Source organism: Balaenoptera musculus, chromosome 5 (genome assembly GCF_009873245.2).
Source record: "Balaenoptera musculus isolate JJ_BM4_2016_0621 chromosome 5, mBalMus1.pri.v3, whole genome shotgun sequence".
Classification (NCBI taxonomy): domain Eukaryota; kingdom Metazoa; phylum Chordata; class Mammalia; order Artiodactyla; family Balaenopteridae; genus Balaenoptera; species Balaenoptera musculus.
Genome location: NC_045789.1, coordinates 76,261,640 through 76,282,006, shown reverse-complemented (window position 1 = coordinate 76,282,006; position 20,367 = coordinate 76,261,640). Strand labels below are relative to the sequence as shown.

Genomic DNA, 20,367 nt, shown 5'->3' with positions numbered 1-20,367 from the left:
AGGAAATAATGTTGATGATTGTATCTAATTTGGCTTTTCACACTTTGGGAATAAAGACTGTTCCTACTAACTTTGTGTTATTTGTAAAATACTTGAAAGAGTTGCCCCAAACTATTTCTCTTATATAGTTATTTATGAACAAAACAGTAAACTTACTTTTTGAAAGCTTGTATTTTTTTAAGAGTAAAATTCAAGAATTCAAACAGAATGTTATAGAAGCAATATTATAAATATATAAATATTTATCCATTTTTGATGCCATAACACTGTGTTTCACAAAGTTTGGGTATTTTGTGCATCACTTCATGCTGGCTTTTTTGCTGGCTTTTTTGTTTGTCTGTATATCCAAGTACCACATGCACTATTATTTATTAAAACATTTTTCTTTAAAAATGTTTATTTTGAGGGGAGTTCCCTGGTGGTCTAGTAGTTAGGATTCAGTGCTTTCACTTCTGTGGTCTGGGGTTCAATCCCTGGTCAGGGAACCGAGATCCCACAAACCGTGTGGCCAAAAAAAGAAAAATGTTCATTTTGAAAGGAAATTTTATATCCTATTATACATGAAATACCAGTATTTTCTAATATCCTTAAAATAAATATGTAACATTTAAAATTAAAAAATGTTCATCTTTGTTATGCCCAATGTCATATCCCATACAAAAAGAAGTAGGTGTACCAGCCTTGGAAAAGACCTTTGAATATGTAAATTTTATTCTGCATTTTAGTATATATTCAGTCGTAAAACCAAACACATTGTGTCATTTAAAAATGTGTCATAAAATGCTTTTTCTTATGTAATTAAAATAATTTTTAAAATGTAAAAATATTTATTAGATGGGAAAATGCCAATACTTATGTTTATGTATATGAGTATTTTATATATGAGTATTTTATTTTCTGAATATTTTAAACTTCTTTGAAATAAACTTTTCAGTACAATCTTTAAAGAAATAGACTTATATAAAATAAAATATATGTCAACACTTGTTTGTATACCACACACAAATAATGAAATGATTTTTTAAATTCCTCAGGGGCTCAAGAGATTGCTTAATACTGTGAAAGAGGGTTTCAGGACAAGAAATGTTGGGAAACTCTACTCTAGGTCAAGGCCTCACCCATTTGTTCCTGAGCCTAGAATAAGACTTGATTTATTCCCTATTTTTCCACCTCTTTGAGGAACTCTGTCTTAGCATTTATTGGCGTCATTCCCTCAGAGAAGGCCACACGAGGCTGCATATGTATTAGGTATTCAATAAATAATATTAATTATTTTCTATTTAAGGGAGATCTGCCTGGCCCCAGAAAGTATTTAAAATTGTTACTGAATAAAAGTGGACTTCAGACACACACACAGACACAAACACACATGCACACCCACACACACGCACACCAACCCAGATACTGGCATAAACATATAGTCTTTTCAGAACATGCAAATCAATTTCTGTGTATACCAGCTTCTATTAAAAAGTTTACATTGAAAGCCCATCTCAAAACAAGGTGCAGAATGTTGATGATCCTTAAAGATGAGAGATGTGTTTTGAGGGGTCGTTATACTATTCTTTCTATTTTTATGTGTTGTGACAAAAGCAAAAAATACATAAGATGAGAAAGTAAAGAGACTATTTTGTATTTTTAAAAGAAAAGGAAAGAAAACAATCATCTTTATATAGTACACTTCTTAAGGACTTGTCGAAATTCTTAACCAAAATTTAGTGCTAAAACAGCAAAAACAGCTGTGAAAAAGCCACCATTCACATGATTTATAGCTAAGCCTTCTTTGGCAACAGACAGCTGCAACTGCTTTCTTTTTTATAAATTTATTTATTTTCTATTTACTTATCTTTTGGCCGTGTTGGGTCTTCATTGCTGCACGTGGGCTTTCTCTAGCTGCGGCCAGGGAGGGTTACTCTTCATTGAGGTGCAGGGGCTTCTCATTGCGGTGGCTTCTCTTGTTGCAGAGCAGGGGCTCTAGGCACGCGGGCTTCAGTAGTTGTGGCACGTGGGCTCAGTAGTTGTGGCTCGTGGGCTTAGCTGCTCCGCGGCATGTGGGATCTTCCTGGACCAGGGATCGAACCCGTGTCCCCTGCATTGGCAGGCGGATTCTTAGCCACTGCGCCACCAGGAAAGTCCCTGCTTTCTTGAACAAGAAGGCTGCAGTGTTTCACAGGCACATTTAAATAGATTAAATGTCATTTTTAAACCTCTTTGGCCCAACACCCCCACCAATATCTTGAAGACTAAGTGTAATATTTTGAAATGCAGTTTCTAGCTGGAGCATTTTTAGCTTGCCTTGGTTAGACAGAAGCAAAATCTTCAAGGATAGTCTGAAACGATTTTTTTCCATAAAAAAAGAAAGGAATTTTTAAAAACTCCCTTGTTAAAGTTGGGTTGCAAGACAATAACATATTAAAATTAATTTTTGCTAAATCTTGTAGCTAAAAAACTAGCCCAAGCTTTTCTGTCAGTGAGAAGGTTAAAAAAAAACTTACTTGCTACCTTCCACCATGTCCCCGCCAACACCAAAAACAAGCAAACAAACAAAAAAGAACAGAGAAATGGGGAGAATAAAGGACAGAGATTGGTCTTAAGTCTTAAAAATGGAGACTTGAGACAATTATTACAGATAACTTTTTGACATTTTGTCATACTATTCTTTTTTTTTTTTTTAATAGTTATTTATTTATTTATTTATGGCTGTGTTGGGTCTTCGTTTCTGTGCCAGGGCTTTGTCTAGTTGCGGCGAGCGGGGGCCACTCTTCATCGCGCTGCGCGGGCCCCTCACTATCGCGGCCTCTCTTGTTGCGGAGCACAGGCTCCAGAAGCACAGGCTCAGTAGTTGTGGTGCACGGGCTTCATTGCTCCACGGCATGTGGGATCTTCCCAGACCGGGGCTTGAACCCGTGTTCCCTGCATTGGCAGGCAGATTCTCAACCACTGCGCCACCAGGGAAGCCCCCATACTATTCTTAATAACTATTATTATAAGCAGAATATTTTTTCACACACCTAATGTACTGTCAGAAACTGTACTAGGTACTTTTCACATGTTAGCTCATTCAATTCTCACATCAACCCTGCCAGGTAGATATTCTTATAGGCATTTTATAGTTGATGAAACTGAAGCCCACAGAAATTTGCCTGAGGTTACAAAGCTGTACAAGTGTGGTTTTTTTACTCATAATAAGTGTCAGATCCAAAATTTAAATTTCATCTGTCCGAATCCAAGCTAGCAAGTTTTAATGACATGAATCAGCTACCTAGCCTCAGTGAAAAACAATTTACAGCCTACAACTCCATTGCAGCCACTTGTGTTGATGCAGACTCAATAGATATTTGACTCATATTACCTATTTAAAGACCAAAACAATCTACATATATCCATTCATCTGTCAATGGACATTTAGGTTGCTTCCATGTCCTGGCTATTGTAAATAGTGCTGCAATGAACATTGTGGTACATGTCTCTTTTTGAATTATGGTTTTCTCAGGGTATATGCCCAGTAGTGGAATTGCTGCGTCATATGGTAGTTGTGGCACATATATATGATGGAATATTACTCAGCCATAAAAAGAAACAAAATTGAGTTATTTGTAGTGAGGTGGATGGACCTGGAGTCTGTCATACAGAGTGAGGTAAGTCAGAAAGAGAAAAACAAATACTGTATGCTAATGCATATATTGGGATCTAAAAAAAAAAAGAATGGTACTGATGAACCTAGTGGCAGGGCAGGAATAAAGACATAGACATAGAGAATGGACTTGAGGACACGGGGAGGGAGGGGGAAGCTGGGGCGAAGCGAGAGTAGCATCGACATATATACACTACCAAATGTCAAATAGATAGCTAGTGGGAAGCAGCTGCATAGCACAGGGAGATCATCTCGGTGCCTTGCGATGACCTAGAGGGGTGGGATAAGGTGGGTGGGAGGGAGACACAAGAGGGAGGGGATATGGAGACATACGTATGCACATAGCTGATTTGCTCTGTTATACAGCAGAAACTAACACAGTACTGTGAAGCAATTATACTCCAATAAAGATCTATTTTTAAAAATCTATCTACATGTTTTATTTGTCCACAAAATCTATGAACAGTTTATCACTGATCCATACATTAACCATGAGTTTTTTCCTTTGTCCCCATGATTTTACTTTTTATTTGCTCAAAACTTTAGTGTCCCATTAAAGTGCTGTTAAATCACATACGTGTGCCCTCGGCAATACCATCTAAAGTTTAAAAATGTTAACACAATCATTCATTTAATTAGCTAATGCATAGTACATTTTATATAAAAATACATATATGTATATATGTATATATATATATATTTTTTTTTTTTTTTTTTTCAAAATGCCACGCGGCTTATGGGATCTCAGTTCCCTGACCAGGGATTGAACCCGGGCCACAGCAGTGAAAGCCCAGAATCCTAACCACCAGGCGACCAGGGAACTCTCCATAGTACCTATATTATTATCCCAACTCATCTTCATTAGGACCTAAGACACCGCTAACAAAATATAGGAAATAATGATCAAACAAGTTAAAACTAGTATTCTTATAGATGTTCCCAATCAAATTTGAATAAAAGGTAAAAACAGCTCTCGGATAAGAATTGCTAAAAAGTTTCAATAACCAGAATACCATTGTTAGAGAGAAGAGTCATGTAAAAAAAAAACTATTTGTAGACGACAATTGGTATTTTATAACCTTCAAGAGAGCAGTATTTACCTTTTCTAATCATTAAGTAGAAAAAGTTATACTTCAGTGAACGATTAACAGGTTTAAATAAATGTAATTATAAATGTTCAGAGAATAACATTGTGATCATATTTAAACAGCTTAATTTGACATGAACACTCTTATACGTGGAAAATTAGGCCCAACTGGAGAACAGAAAATATTGTAAGTAGTGGAAACAGTGCTAGATATGACGAAATTATGAACTGAGGGAAACTTCACACTAGTTTATAATATAATACATGTGTCATTTATTTGCATGTAAAAAATCTTACTGAGAAAACTCAATATTAGAAAATAGTCTATGTTAAAAAGGAGTAATTGGGCTTCCCTGGTGGCGCAGTGGTTGAGAATCTGCCTGCCAATGCAGGGCACACGGGTTCAAGCCCTGGTCCGGGAAGATCCCACATGCCGCGGAGCAACTAAGTCCGTGAGCCACAACTACTGAGCCTGCGCGTCTGGAGCCTGTGCTCCGCAACAAGAGAGGCCACGATGGTGAGAGGCCCACGCACCGCGATGAAGAGTGGCCCCTGCTCGCCGCAACTAGAGAAAGCCCTCGCACAGAAACGAAGACCCAACACAGCCAATAAATAAATAAATAAATTTTTCTTTAAAGTGAAAAAAAAAAGGAGTAATTAAAATTATTGAACATTAACAGCAATTCTCTTGCTGAAAAGTAGAGGGATGCTGAGAATAGATCAGAACCTTCTAACTTACTAACCAATAAACAGTGAATCACAGAAGAAATTCAAATGATTTCCTGGGTGATCTAACAGTGCTACTTGTTTGGGGGAGCCTTGAGGCTGGTGAAAACCAGGATTTTTAGTATTTGGAGGATTCCATTCATTGGTTCTTTATGGCATCATATCTTGACCAGAGATTATGTGACTGAATCTTAAATAAAGAGCTGGGTTTACTGTTATCAGTTCTTCTTCCATGTTAATCACGTGTGTATTGTACGCCTCCTCCTTTTACCTTTGAATATCAACGTATTATTCCAGAGTAAAAATATATAATGACATCCAGAATAAAAGAACTTTTAATTTGTTTCTTTTTTTTCCTTTGAGATTTTTGGAACTTCAGAGAAAGTAAAGAGTGATAGCATAGAGCAATTAAATTCACTGACAGAAACCATCTGTTTCAACCAATTCTCGTGACTTTTTTAAATTTCAAAAATAATGCATTTTTACTGCAAAACATTCAAACAATACAGAAAGACATAAAGTTAAAAAACGAAAGCTCTCCTCTTTTCTTACTCCCTAATCCCATACTCTAGAAGTAACAACTGCTAGCGGCTTGTTCAATGTCCAAATATTTTTCTATGTATATATAAGCATATACATATAGTCATTTTTTTACAAATTTGAATCATATTACTACATTAAGCTTTTGTTATCATTTCTAATTAATTGAAATGTAGAAGTATACTGTTTTTTCTTCTACTTATTTCTATACTTCGCTCTCCTACTAGAGGTCAGAGGTCATCTGAAGGCAGGAGCTATCTTGTTAATATTTTTTCTAAATGCCTACTAAGGTGACTTGCTTTTTTTTTTTAAGCAGTCTCCGTAGAGACTCTCAAAATTGCCAATGTCAACTATATTTCAAGTCTTCATGGCGGGGTATTGGGAAAGTTTTCAACTAGCAATAATCATGCCTCGGATAAACCTCATTGGCTATGATACTGCCACTGCGCAAAGCTGCCTTGTATTTGTTAAATAAGTGTTTATAGACTTGAATTTAAGCAATCAATCAACATAAATGAATGAAGAGTGAAGAAAAGGATAAAATAATAGCTATGGGTTGAGGCCTTCCTTGGTGGCACAGTGGTTAAGAATCCGCCTGCCAATGCAAGGGACATGGGTTCGAGCCCTGGTCCGGGAAGATCCCACATACGGCAAAGCAACTAAGCCCGTGCGCCACAGCTACTGAGCCTGAGCTCTAGATCCTGTGAGCCCCAACTACTGAGCCTGCGTGCCACAACTACTGAAGCCTGCGCACCTAGAGCCTGTCCTCTGCAGCAAGAGAAGTCACCGCGACGAGAAGCCCGCGCACCGCAACTAGAGAAAGCCCGCGTGCAGCAAAGAAGACCCAACGCAGACAAAAATAAATAAATAAATTTATTTTTTAAAAAAATAGCCATGGGTTGAAGGAAAGAGATAAGTAAAAATGATTTCTCTAAACTTGATTTTGCTGATGTGCATAATTTCTTGAAGGGGAAAAAATAATTAAGCAGAACAGAAGGTAATGCTGATGAACTCTCTGTTTGACTGGGGACTGAGGGGGTTGGATGAAGGTGTAATCAAAACCATGACTCTCAGATTGTCTCTTAGAGTGTTCGTGGCACCCAAACACTGTCAGATGGCTTTCTCAATGTACTGGCCCTTGTTTTTGTGCCATGTCTGTTACATACACTTGCATTTGCACAGCCTGTTCAATCACCTTTGAGTCTAAGATGTAAAAGTGTGTTTCAAAAGCTCATAATTTAATGTGCATCATGTCCAGAAATCACAGTGATCTAGAGGCTGAAGGATTTAGTCCTAATTCTGGCTTTGCACTAACTGAGACCTTGGGCAAATCACTTCTTTTTCTTTTTTTTTTTTTTTTGGCCGCGCCATGCGGCTTGTGGGATCTTAGTTCCCTGACCACGGATCGAATCCCGGGCCCCTGCAGTGGAAGCACAGAGTCCCAACCACTGGACCACCAGGGAATTCCCAAGTCACTTATTTCTTTTGCTTCAGCATCTTATCTATAATAGAGAGTTTTTAAGAATTGGACCAAATGATCTCTAAAGTCCATCTTCTACCTCTAATTAGCAGGCAAGAACACAGAACTTGGAGCAATACAGCCTGGGCTTGACTTAGCTTATGAACAAGCTACCTAACCTCTCTTCCCTCTCCTATAAAACGGGAATAATAATAGTACCTACTTCTCAAGATTTAAATGAGGATTAAATGAGATAGTACATGGAAAGTGCTTAGAATAGTGCTCAGCACATTTAGCACTAAATATATGTTCATTCTTATTACTGTTTATATTGTAAATTTTCTATGGTTCTGTAATTTAACCACTATTCTGTTATATTTGATCATGAAAGTCACTCATCTTTAAGGACCATTTAATTATGATTTGTTCAAAGGTGATGCTGGGCTAACTGCTATGCAACCACAGCATCCCTGCCCTTTCGGTCTAACATCGACAATGGTGTAATGATCACCATGCTTGGTCAAGACAGTCAAGTGTAGAAATGGTTCCTAAGGGACTCATTTAGCCTCTGACACCAGTAAGGACAATATCCAGTGTCAACATCGCTGGTTCTAGGAAAGAGGTACAGGGAATTACACATAAATATTACATGCTGTACTAGACACTTGGAAAACTACATGGTTTTCTGAATACCCCAAATTTGCTGGCAGGTCCTCCATGAACTTTCTAGGTGATCCTAAATTCCAGACACGTATAGATACTTTATTCTCAACAGGTGAGAGTGGGACCCTCATTCTAGGACTGTTTAGTTCTTTTAATAACCAAGTGCAGCCGAAAGAAAATATAATTTTAGAACAGTATGCTGTGGTTCACGTCAAATGGCCTTTCCCCAACATTCAAAATTTAGAACTGGTGGGACATACAGAAAGCACGATGGTTTAGTATAGTGATCAGAGAGGCCTGGATTCACATCCTGTCTCCACGACTACCTAGCCTCTGTGAACTTCAGTTTCTTCTCTAAAATGGGAAAAATAAAACCTGCTTTGCAGAGGCTGTATTATCAACAATGTATGTCAGGTCACCAACAAACTAGCTGATCCATAGTGGGCATTTATTCAACAAGTATTCTATGCCAGGCTCTTCCCTGGACATCTGTATGTATAACTGTGAACAAAAGAGATACAGTCCCTGCACTCAGGAAGCTCGTAGGCCAGGAGTGGACCTATGTTGCATGGGCCTGAGACTTACATAAGGAAAAAATTCAAAATTATGGACACAAAAGCTGGTGCAAAGGTAAACATCTATTTAGAATGAGAAAAATATTACAACAAATTACTGTGGTCTTGGAGATTCAGATTCCTTATTTTCTGAGGTCTCTTCAAGGAATTTATCAGAAATATCGATACTTACTTAGAAATGTTTCCAATCACTACTTGGCTCCCCACCCTCCCAGCACATTTCATGGGGACTCAGGCGAGTGAGGAGTACTGAAGTTTCAGCTCCCTTAGGTTCATGGTCAGTCTGCCTTTGTTGCAGGCCCCAAAATGGTAGGTCTTATTTTTGTTTTTGTACAAATTATATTATTTGTAATTCTCAGAGTGGTTTCTATGTTGACTATCTTTAACTTTTTATTCCTAAATCCTGAGGAAAGGCTTTAAGTCTCCAACCCAGGCCATTTTAGCTTCAATTATACTTGGAGATATAGTCTTTTTGCATTAAAAAAATTACTAATAGGATCACTATTGTTAATTTAGTACTAACAGAAAGCTTAAAATGTCATTTCACCTTCTGCAAAGTTGGCATGCAAATGTTCTCCTTGGGCAAGGAAACTGAACTTCAGTAAGGTACCAATTTACTGATATTGATTTCTTCTAAGTGCCCTTCTAATATCTGGGGAAACCCACAGATGCTTCATTTAATAAATTATGAACTTTATTCTAGACCTTTTTCCCTTTGTGTTGCCAGGTTTAGATTCTGGCTCGGGCACTGGTTTAGTTTAGTAATATTATAATTGAAATTAGAATTCTATAACAATAATAGGACTTTTTTTAAGGAACAAGTATATTAGAGTTTAGTTTTTACATGATTTCTATGCGGAAATCCTGACACTAGGCAAATTGATAACAATCAATGATTTGTTAGAATAAGTTGAAAATACAATGATTGAAAAGAAAATAGGAGGAAAATGAATTTTAATATGATCATTACTGAGTTAGTCCAACCATAGAAAATATGAATTTGAACCATTAAAAATAGAATTGGTAAATATTTTCTTTATGAAAGGTGGTAACTTTTGTTAATATTTAAATTCTCTCCTAAGAATAATGAGGGTAAGATATTGTTTCCAAGAGAGTTTCAAGATTGTCAAAAAATTAATAAGAAAATAACAATCATGTAATTTTTTTTAGCAATGAACAATAAAGTTCACATATCTTAAGCACCCAATAAATATTTGTGGAATGAATGAATGTTAAATAATCTGGAAGAGCAGCAATTGTAACTAGTAGAAAACTTGATACTTAATATAAAGAAGTGCTGAGTAAATTAAATAATAAATCAAACTGAAATTAATTCTAGCCCAAATGAACAATGAATAATTTTGATCAGCAGCAAAAAAATAAATGAGGACAAAACGGTCAGCTGCGAGCCTTGAGAGGTCAGGGAGAGCCATCTGCGAACAACCCTCACGCCTACACAACTTCCCACAGTTCTGCACAGCAGGTTAAATAATTTTCAGCTTGCTCTTTCAAAGTCCTTCAAATTTAGGTTCGTGTGGTTTTCATAGGGTCTTTACATGTATTACCTCATTCCATCTTCACAAGGATTCTCTAGAGTGTTTATTTTTAGCTCAGTATAAGGAAGGAGGGATCTGAGGCTGCTAAGAGGGAATTGACTGATCCAAGACCGTAAAGCTAATTAGTAGCAGGGCCAGTGCTAGAGCCTGGGTGTTCTGCTTTCAAAACCTGGGTCCTGTCCCCTGTGGTACCAAGTAGGTGAGTAGCACTTTTATATCATTCCTGATGGCCAGTTATCCCCCAAAAGAGCAATCAATGATTCCAAGCAGGTGGTCAGAAAACACTCACAGTGAAGGACAAAACATATGGAAATCAATTTGGAAACATGCAAAACAATTCAAAAAATAGGTAGCTCATTCCTGGGATTAAAAAAAGGAAAGAATTCAAACAAATTAAAAGCTATATGACCAAAGTTAGTTACTACATTATTTATGACAGGAAGGAAGGAAAGCATGAAGAGAGAGAAAGAGAGAGAGAGGAAGGAGGGAGGGAGGGAGGGTAAGTAAAGGGAGGGAAGAAGGAAGGAAAGAAGGCAGGAAAAGAAAAACAAGCTAATTTTTATCAAAAGAGGGAGATGACTAAGTAAATCATATTTCATTAGATTGATGAATTGTTATACTAAGATTATTATGAAAACTAAAAATAACATGGAAAATGTTAGAGTGACTTTAGCTGGGAAATATATTTGGAAAAGTTGGGGGGAACACAGAAATATGAAAACAGTTTGCTCTGTGGAGTTTTAAAGTATATTTTCTTTAATGATTTTCATTTAATACTTTATTAAATAGTTTTAACAATAAACAAGTTTATAGTTCACATGAAAATATTTCAGCCAAAATGTGGCTAAATTCATGCACAGATTTGAAAATTTAACAAAAATTTTATTTTTGACAAATGATTGGGTGTTCCTTAAATACAGACACGTGTGATGCGCTAGGTTTCTTCAACGCAAGCCTTCCAAAGCACTGCCTTCCACCCGTGTCCCTTCCACCACGTCTCCCTGACCTCTGACCCCTTCTTCATCTTTGTTTCTAAAGTTGTCCAGCTATCTTATTTGCCTCCTATCATCCACAGAACTTATCTGAGTCTGGACTTCCAGGGGCATCAAAGAGCTGCTACGTTAGATTAGAGGAGGGGACAGAATGAGATATTAGGTCCCTGGCTGTCTCTCAATGACATTAGGCCCTGCTATCTGCCTCAAAAAGAAAAAGCTGACTTCCCCTTTAAGCTACTGAATCTAAAGAACAAAGGTTGAAGCTCCCTTAAATCAATCATTCCAAAGGTAGACGGCCTTGTACAAGATAGAGGGTAACCTTGGAAAATCACAGAATGACTATTGTGCAAGGTTGCAGGGCCCAGGTTGCACTCCCCTGCCAACCCCAGTTCAGTTTCCCCAGCAGACCTCCTTTATGAGCATTGGACCAAAGCACACGCATAGATACCCCAGTTTCATCAGGAGTTATGTCAAACTCACTGCCTCAGAGCAATAGTTTTTACCTTGTTACCTGGCGAACAGGATCAGGTTATAACTACAAGTGCTGCACAAAGAACCTCCCCCACATTCTCCACATGAGGATGGAGAGGCTGTCTTCAGCCCAGAGCAAAGATAACCCTAGATACCTTGATAGCCTATGCAAATAGCAGCAAAGGTGAAAGAGACACTGTGAAACACCAAGGTCAACTTGGGGCATAACAACACATGTATATATAGATACATGGAGAGATATATATCTCCAGAAAACTCGCTTGGAAAGCTATTGCAAAGGTACATGTCTGTTATCACAGCTTAAGTCATCTTTCATATAGTTACAGAAATAAGCAATAGAATATCTATTTCAAAGAAAAGCCCCCCCTCCTTTTTTTCCCTATTAGAACCGGTTAACTGCTATTAGGACTGGTTTAATACATTTATATTAATTTCATCTCACTCTCCCTTTAGCGTCTGATGGCATCATATTCGCAAGGCAGCTAGTTTATGGCTCAGAACCTTACATGTGTTTAGTGCTTCACAGTTTACACATCAGAGGTGCACACCCACCCTAAAGAGGCGTACTGATCACTCACTGCGGCTTTTATGGATGAAAGCATTGAGGCTACCAGGGGATTAAGTGACCGCTTAGAATAAAGCAAAGAATGCCTCCCTGTGAATTCTAGATTGCTTTTGTTTCAAATCAGGAAAAATGCAGTTAAGACTTTCTGCTGTGTATACACTACCAAATGTAAAATAGATAGCTAGTGGGAAGCAGCCACATAGCACAGGGAGATCAGCTCAGTGCTTTGTGACCACCTAGAGGGGTGGGATAGGGAGGGCGGGAGGGAGACGCTAGAGGGAGGGGATATGGGGATATATGTATATGTATAGCTGATTCACTTTGTTATACAGCAGAAACTAACACACCATTGTAAAGCAATTATACTCTAATAAATGTGTTTAAAAAAAAAAAAAAGACTTTCTGCTGTGATTCCAGCCCCAGAAAAGTCGAGAAAGAGCTGCTGAGACCACTTAAGGTGGAATCTGACCTGGGCTGCCCTGAGATTCCTTTCAGAAGCTGGAACCTAGGGGTGGAGGCAGGGGAGGAGGCTACAGCCTGAACACTTTTCTGAGAAGGACATTCTTAAGGATCTTTAGGAACATTTGGGTGCTAAGTGGTTCCAGGATCTTCCAATGAAAACGGAGTAAGAACAGGTAGATAGAGGTAATACCTTGAGGCATCTACTTCTTCAGAAAATCTTTCATGGAATTATTTAAATTAGCTATTCTTGCATAAAGCAAGGAGACACCAGTCTTGGAATCCTCAGCCCTTACATTAATGTCTATCTTTCCCCACCTAACAGAGTTTATGGAACATTTTTAATGTCCACAGGATCTATCAGGTTTGAGCCATTGCTCGTTTTTTTTTGTTTTTGACCTACAAAAAGGCACTTTTGGATAATTCAGCCCAATATAAAACATCTCCAATGAGCAAAAGGAAAGCTAAAGAACAAGACTGAAAGCAGACTTTGTGGGTTACAAATAGTAAGGGTTTGTGCCCTTGTTTTAGAAACACCCAATTAGAGGAGAAATTGGCAGACCTGGGAAGAGCCATCAAGAGACAAGCAAGTCAGGTGCTGAGAGGACGAGAGGCGGATACATAAAGGAGCAAGCTCTGGCTGGCCGGGCAGGAGGGAGACCTTGCGCATTTAACTGGCCTTGAGTCCTTAACTGGAGTCCTCAAGTTAAGAACCATACAGCTCATGGTTCTTTACTGAATCATGCCTCTGCCTTAATTTAGTGTCTTATTTTTTTCAGTTTTATATGTTTCTCTTTCATACATTTTAGTCTTATTTTCCCATTAAGATTACTGGCTCCTGAGAGCAAATCCCTGCACCATTTATTTCAGCCTCTCAGGGCAGGGCAAGACAGGCATTGAGTCAGCGCTCAGTAAGTACCTATTAAATAGACTGGAAACTGATCGTGAGGCTTTGTTTTAAGTGAACGCAATAGGAAATGTAAATTCCAGGGGGGCCAATAATAATAATATCCATCTTTAGGCAGTAGCTCCTAGGTGCTCTATTCTATGCTACATATTTAATATACACATTAGCTCTACATCTAACAACAACTTTACAAAGAGTATTATTATTTTAACTTCATTTTACAGCTGAGGATACGAAGAGATTTCAGACAGGTTAAGTGCCTTATCTAAGGCTACTATAGTTAGTACCTGAACTTCAAACCCAAGTGTGCTGATCCCAAATCCTACACTATTTCCACTGGTTTTCTGCCTTGTGCCATGCCTGCCACCCTTTTATAGTAATAGTAATAATAGCTAAGGCTTATATAGAGCTATACTGTGTGCCAGCCATTGTTCTAGAGTGCATTAATTCATTCAATCCTTACAACAAGCCTAGGAGGTGAGCTCTATTACTATCCATTTACAGAACTTAGAAATTGTATTATCCTGGACTTCTAAGTTAGGGCCAAAAGAAGACTCTGTAGAACAATGAGAGAGCACTGCTCTGAGTCTTTCTATGTAGAGGAAGAAACCCTATAATCCACATAGTGTCTCACCTGTACCCAGCCCCGAGAGAGCCCGGAAGGGAGCCAGGGAGAGGAGAAGTAAGATGGAGCTAGGACAAGAGCTCTCTGCCTGCCTCTCGGTAATCCTATAGGGGAGGCTTTAGGTTGGAAGCACAGGGGAAGTGAACAGAGAGCAGACTTTGCGGTCATCAGGGTTCCCTGGCAGCTTTAGGTTGGAAGCACAGGGGAAGTGAACAGAGAGCAGACTTTGCGGTCATCAGGGTTCCCTGGCAGCTTTCCCCTGCAGCACCCGACGCTTCACTAATTTGTCCATGAAGACCTTCTATCAGCCAAGTCACAACCCTGTGAGTAAGGACAGTAAAGATTAACAATATTTTCTTGTTCTTAGGCTCATTCGAAAGTCTGGCATAACTACAATAGAAATTTCCGCCCACATCAGAAGGGTTGGTTATCAATCACGTTGGGATCCCACTGGATTGAACCAAACAGATCAGAAAACACAATGGATATACTCAAGTGCCAACAATCCATGGTTTCTGTGCTCGGGTGGTTTGCCAACCCTATCCACGGGGATGGTAACTATCCAGAGGTGATGAAAAAGAAGTTGTTCTCCATTCTACCCCTCTTCTCTGAAGCGGAGAAGAATGAGGTGAGGGGCACAGCTGACTTCTTTGCCTTTTCCTTTGGACCCAACAATTTCAAGCCCTACAACACCATGGCTAAAATGGGACAAAATGTGTCCCTCAATTTAAGAGACGTGCTGAACTGGATTAAACTGGAATATGGCAATCCCCGAATCCTGATCACTGAGAATGGCTGGTTCACGGACAGTCATGTGAAAACAGAGGATACCACAGCCATCTACATGATGAAGAACTTCCTCAACCAGGTTCTCCAAGGTTGGTTGCACATTAGCTCAAAACAACTGTCTTGAATACTTATGCTATAGGGTATTTAAAGTCACCTTTGAATATATGATTATTGTTGTTATGGTCATTGTTGGACTTTCCTATTTTCCAACGTTGACAGAATTTTTTAACGTTACTCTCATCCTTTTTTTTTTTATGAATGTATTTATTTATTTATTTTTGGCTGCGTTGGGTCTTCATTGCTGCGCATGGGCTTTTCCCTAGCTGCGGCGAGCGGGGGCTACTCTTCGTTGCGGCGTGCGGGCTTCTCATTGCCATGGTTTCTCTTGTTGCAGAGCACAGGCTCTAGGCGCATGGGCTTCAGTAGTTGTGGCACGTGGGCTCAGTAGTTGTGGCTCGCGGGCTCTAGAGCGCAGGCTCAGTAGTTGTGGCGCCCGGGCTTAGTTGCTCCGTGACATGTGGGATCCTCCCAGACCAGGGATTCAACCCACGTCCCCTGCATTGGCAGGCGGATTCTTAACCACTGAGCCCCCAGAGAAGTCCCACTCTCGTGTCCTTTTAAATAAAGGTTTGAAAACAATAGTTTTACACTGTAGATACATCCTTAATTGGCAACAGGATGCTGTTTCATTCCTTTTAAAAGGACATAATGCTAAAGGAGACATGTCAAAAGTTTTCTAACAGTAGTACTTTAGTCTAAGATGCTGAAAGCTTTTTTTGATTGTGCTCCTTTTACTCTACTACATGACTCAGTGACGAAAAGTCTGAAGACAAAGAATGAGCCATGAATGGCTAAACTGAGCAACTTCTATTGTTCTTAGATATTTCTCTAATCCCTACCCATCCCCTCATTCCTTTTCCTTTACTCAGGTAGTGACATCTGCAGGTGGCTGACTGAAATAATGGAGCAGAGGACAAGCTCGAATTATGATGTTCTGTCCCCTACAGAGTTGGGCCCCATTTCTCTCCTATATAAAGGAATTCTCAGTGGATCTTTCTACAACTCTGTAGCTCTCTTTAGAAGTCACAAGCTTGGAGGGAATTCCCTGGAGGTCCAGTGGTTAGGACTCGTGGCTTTCACTGCTGAGGGCCCGGGTTCGATCCCTGGTCAGGGAACTAAGGTCCCGAAGGTGGCACAGCATGGCCAAGAGAAAAAAAATGTCACAAGCTTGGAGAAAAATCCCTGGTTCTGCAGAAGAGAATGTTCAGGGAGGGTCCTCAGGGAGAGCAAGACGTGCTGTCCCAACTTGCAGGAGGAGCACATGGAACAGAGCCTTGCCCAGCCACGGGGCGCATGCACATGGGGGCCTCCAGAGCAGAGGACTCTGCCCACAGGGCCCGGGCCAAATGCCAAGCACTTTGGCAAAAGTGGTGTCATTCCCCAGGCGTTACCATTCCACCTCTCCTCAGGACCCTATGACACCAGAGAGACTAGAACCAGGGCCTGCTGAAACATATTTATTTCATCGGAACCCCTTTTTTTTGGCCGTGCCATGCGGCATACAGGACCCCAATTCCCCGACCAGGGATGGAACCCACGCCCCCTGCAGTGGAAGCACAGAGTCCCAACCACTGGACCACTAGGGAAGTCCCACATCAGAATCTCTTGACATCAATTCCCTTGACATTGACTCCACCTTTTAGGAAAAGAATATCAGTGATAAAACCCCCAAAGTGCAGAAATGAGACATTACCACGAGAAAATGAAAGCTTTTAAGAAAAGAAAAATGGTTCATGATTGATTGGGGTATTTGTTGTTTTTATTGCATATTTCATTTTTATCTAGTTCCTAAAAGTTATTGAATTTAAAGCTAGAAAGTTCCTGAGAGATCATCTTTTCCAAACTTCTCTATTTACAAATGAGGAAACAGAGATCGAGAAACTTGCCCAACAGCCCCGTCCCAGGAGCACAGTAGAGCAAGTCCTCTCCCCTCCTGCCCCTCGGCCCAGTCAGTTCTTGTTCTCTTACATCACTGTGCTTCCTTCTCCTCCTTAAATCTACATTCACATATGCTCATTCTCAAAGCTGATATTTCAGTCCCTGAGGATTGTTTCACAGAAGATAGTTTGTCCACAAATGGGAATCAACCCAAGGTTGAAATGAGAAACTCTTGGTCATGAGCAGACATCTACATTGGTCCCAAAGGGTTCTGGAAATTACCATGCCCTCTGACACAGATCTTTTTTTTTTTTAACTATTTCAATTCAGTATTTTACTTGTTTTTTTTTTTCTTCTTATAAATCCTCAACTGCTATTTATTTATTTGTTTGTTTATTTATTTATTTATTTATTTTTGGCTGCGTTGGGTCTTCGTTGCTGTGTGCAGGCTTTCTCTAGTTGCTACGAGCGGGGGCTACTCTTCTTTGTGGTGCACGGGCTTCTCACTGCGGTGGCTTCTCTTGTTGTGGAGCACGGGCTCTAGGCACACGGGCTTCAGTAGTTGTGGCATACAGGCTCTAGAACGCAGGCTCAGTAGTTGTGGCACACAGGCTTAGTTGCTCCGCAGCATGTGGGATCTTCCCAGACCAGGGATCGAACCCACGTCCCCTGCATTGGCAAGCGGATTCTTAACCACTGTGCCACCAGGGAAGTCCTCTGACACAGATTTGCACACTAAGTCTCAGGGATATTTTAAATTTTATCCTTTAACTGTGTCATTCACTTGGGAAGACCACTCTAGATGAAAATAACTGCCCCTTTTCAAATATAAAAATAAATTTTCTATTTGATATATTGGGCCTGCAAATTAGGAAAAAGGTTGTTTTCACAATATGCCGCCCCTGACATGTCATTAGTGAGGTCGTAAACATGAACCAGAGTGTGTAGTCCTCTGAACATCTCTGCTTTTTTCCTTCTGTGCAGCAATCAAGTTTGATGAAATACGAGTGTTTGGTTACACTGCCTGGTCCCTCCTGGATGGCTTTGAATGGCAGGATGCTTACACCACTCGCCGAGGATTATTTTATGTGGATTTTAATAGTAAACAAAAAGAAAGAAAGCCTAAGTCTTCAGCACGTTACTATAAACAGATCATACAAGAAAATGGTTTCACTTTGAAAGAGTCCACACCAGATGTGCAGGGTCAGTTTCCCTGTGATTTCTCCTGGGGCGTCACTGAATCTGTCCTTAAGGTAAGTGGCTACTTACAAATTAACTATAAAGTGGTGCAAGTAGTACACAATATTTTCTTTCACTTTACTCAGTGACATCTAGGAGATAGCTGTCAGACAATATCAAATACCATGATCACTTGGAGGTTATGAGGGGAAGGTGGGGAAAGAGGAAGGAAGAGGAAGAGAAGAATTCATGCTTACTGAGAGCTTTTCATACTGCCCTCAAGTTGTGTACAGTCTAGAGGGAACTTACAGTCATTTTTGTGAGAGTCATTTGTTAGTAGTGTCAAAATTAAGGGAAAATAATTTTATAGATTTTTTTTTTTTATTTTTTGGCTGGGCTGCACGGCTTGCAGGATTTTAGTCCAGGGATTGAACCCACGCCCTCAGCAGTGAAAGCACTGAGTCCTAACCACTGGAATGCCAGGAATTCCCTAGATTTTTGTTTCGTCAAAAGCAAATTGTTAGTGACCTTTTATTTAAGTGATTCCTCTTATTTGATAAATTTGGGTTATTTTCCTTATGAGGTCTTTATACCCCAGTGGGGCCTCCTGACTTGTCTCATTCCTCACCTTCTTCAGATGTTTACTCAGATGTCACCTTCTCAATAAGGCTTCCCTCCACTCCAAAAAGCATAACTCCAACACTATCAGTGCACATTCCCCCTTCCTGCTCTATTTTCCTACATAGCATTCACCATTCTCTAGCATACTATGTACATTACACATTTCCCTTTTTTCTCCAGCTTTACTGAGATACAATTGACATACAATATTGTGTAAATTTGAGGAGTACAATGTGTTGATTTGATACGGTTATATATTACAAAATCATTACCACTATGGCATTAGCTATCACTTCCATACCATCACACGCAATTCCCATTTCTTTTTTTATGGTGAGAAAATTTAAGATCTACTCTCTTAGCAACTTTCAAGTATATAATACAATATTATTAACTATAGTCACCATGCTGTACAACAGACCCCCAGAACATGTTAATATTATAACTGGAAGTTTGTGCCCTTCAACCGGCATCTCCCCATTTCCCCCACCCCCAGCCCCTGATAACCACTTTACACATTTTTCTTACTGATCACCTGTCTTCCCCTACTAGAATGCAAACTTTCTCCGCAAGAGGTGGAGACGTTTGAGGCTTTGCTGCCTGCTGTATGCCTTACTAGAGCAATGTAAGGCACATGGCAGGTGCTCAATGCATAGTGCATGAATAAGGTCAACTTTTAGAGCCAGGTGAGCCCTTTGAAACCTCTTACTCCAAATCCTTCATTTTATAGCTGAGGAAAGTAAGACCCATCAATTAATAATTGAGATCCAAGTGACTTGCCCAAGGTAACACAAATAGTGGCAGAACTGTAGCAGGCAAACTTCAAGCCCCCAGATGCACAATGCTCTTTCCAAAATAATAATAACTACTTTTTGAAGCTCCTACTATGTACCAAGCACTTAACTGCTGTATGTATGTGCGTTCTGTCTACTTAATCTTTGTTTTTTAATTTTATTTATTTATTTTTGGCTGTGTTGTGTCTTCATTGCTGCGTGCAGGCTTTCTCTAGTTGCGGCGAGCAGGGGGTACTCTTCGTTGTGGTGTGCGGGCTTCTCACTGCGGTGGCTTCTCTTTGTTGCAAAGCACAGGCTCTAGGCGTGCAGGCTCAGTAGTTGTGGCTCTCGGGTTCTAGAGCACAGGCTCAGTAGTTGTGGCGCAGGGGCTTAGTTGCTCCGCAGCATGTGGGATCTTCCTGGACCTGGGCTCGAACCCTGGACCAGAGCTCGAACCCATGTCCCTTGCATTGGCAGGCAGATTCTTAACCACTGCACCACTAGGGAAGTCCCTGTCTACTTAATCTTAAAACCCTCATTTTAAGAGACACAGATGTAGAGAACAACTCTATGGACACCAACGGAGGAAAGTGGCAGGGGGGTTGGTGGTGATGGGATGAATTGGGAGATTGGGATTGACATGTATACACTAATATGTATAAAATAGATAACTAATAAGAACCTGCTGTATAAAAAATAAATAGAATTAAATTAAAAAAAAAACCACCTCATTTTATAGGCAAAGAACCTGAAGTTTAGGGAGGTTACATAACTTGTCCGGGTT

At 39.8% G+C, this 20,367-nt stretch overlaps 1 protein-coding gene and 1 non-coding gene across 2 annotated transcripts in view; one reads left to right on the top strand and one right to left on the bottom strand.

The window, feature by feature from the left end:
- KLB (klotho beta) overlaps nucleotides 1–20,367 on the top strand; it is a 35,572-nt gene that overhangs the window by 5,350 nt on the left and 9,855 nt on the right. The window contains 2 exon segments of the mRNA XM_036852079.1: nucleotides 14,651–15,161; nucleotides 17,995–18,263. Coding sequence (XP_036707974.1) covers nucleotides 14,651–15,161; nucleotides 17,995–18,263 — 780 coding nt within the window.
- Nucleotides 6,304–6,442, bottom strand: LOC118896215. The gene has a single exon (XR_005020124.1). It is a non-coding gene; the product is annotated as a U4 spliceosomal RNA (small nuclear RNA).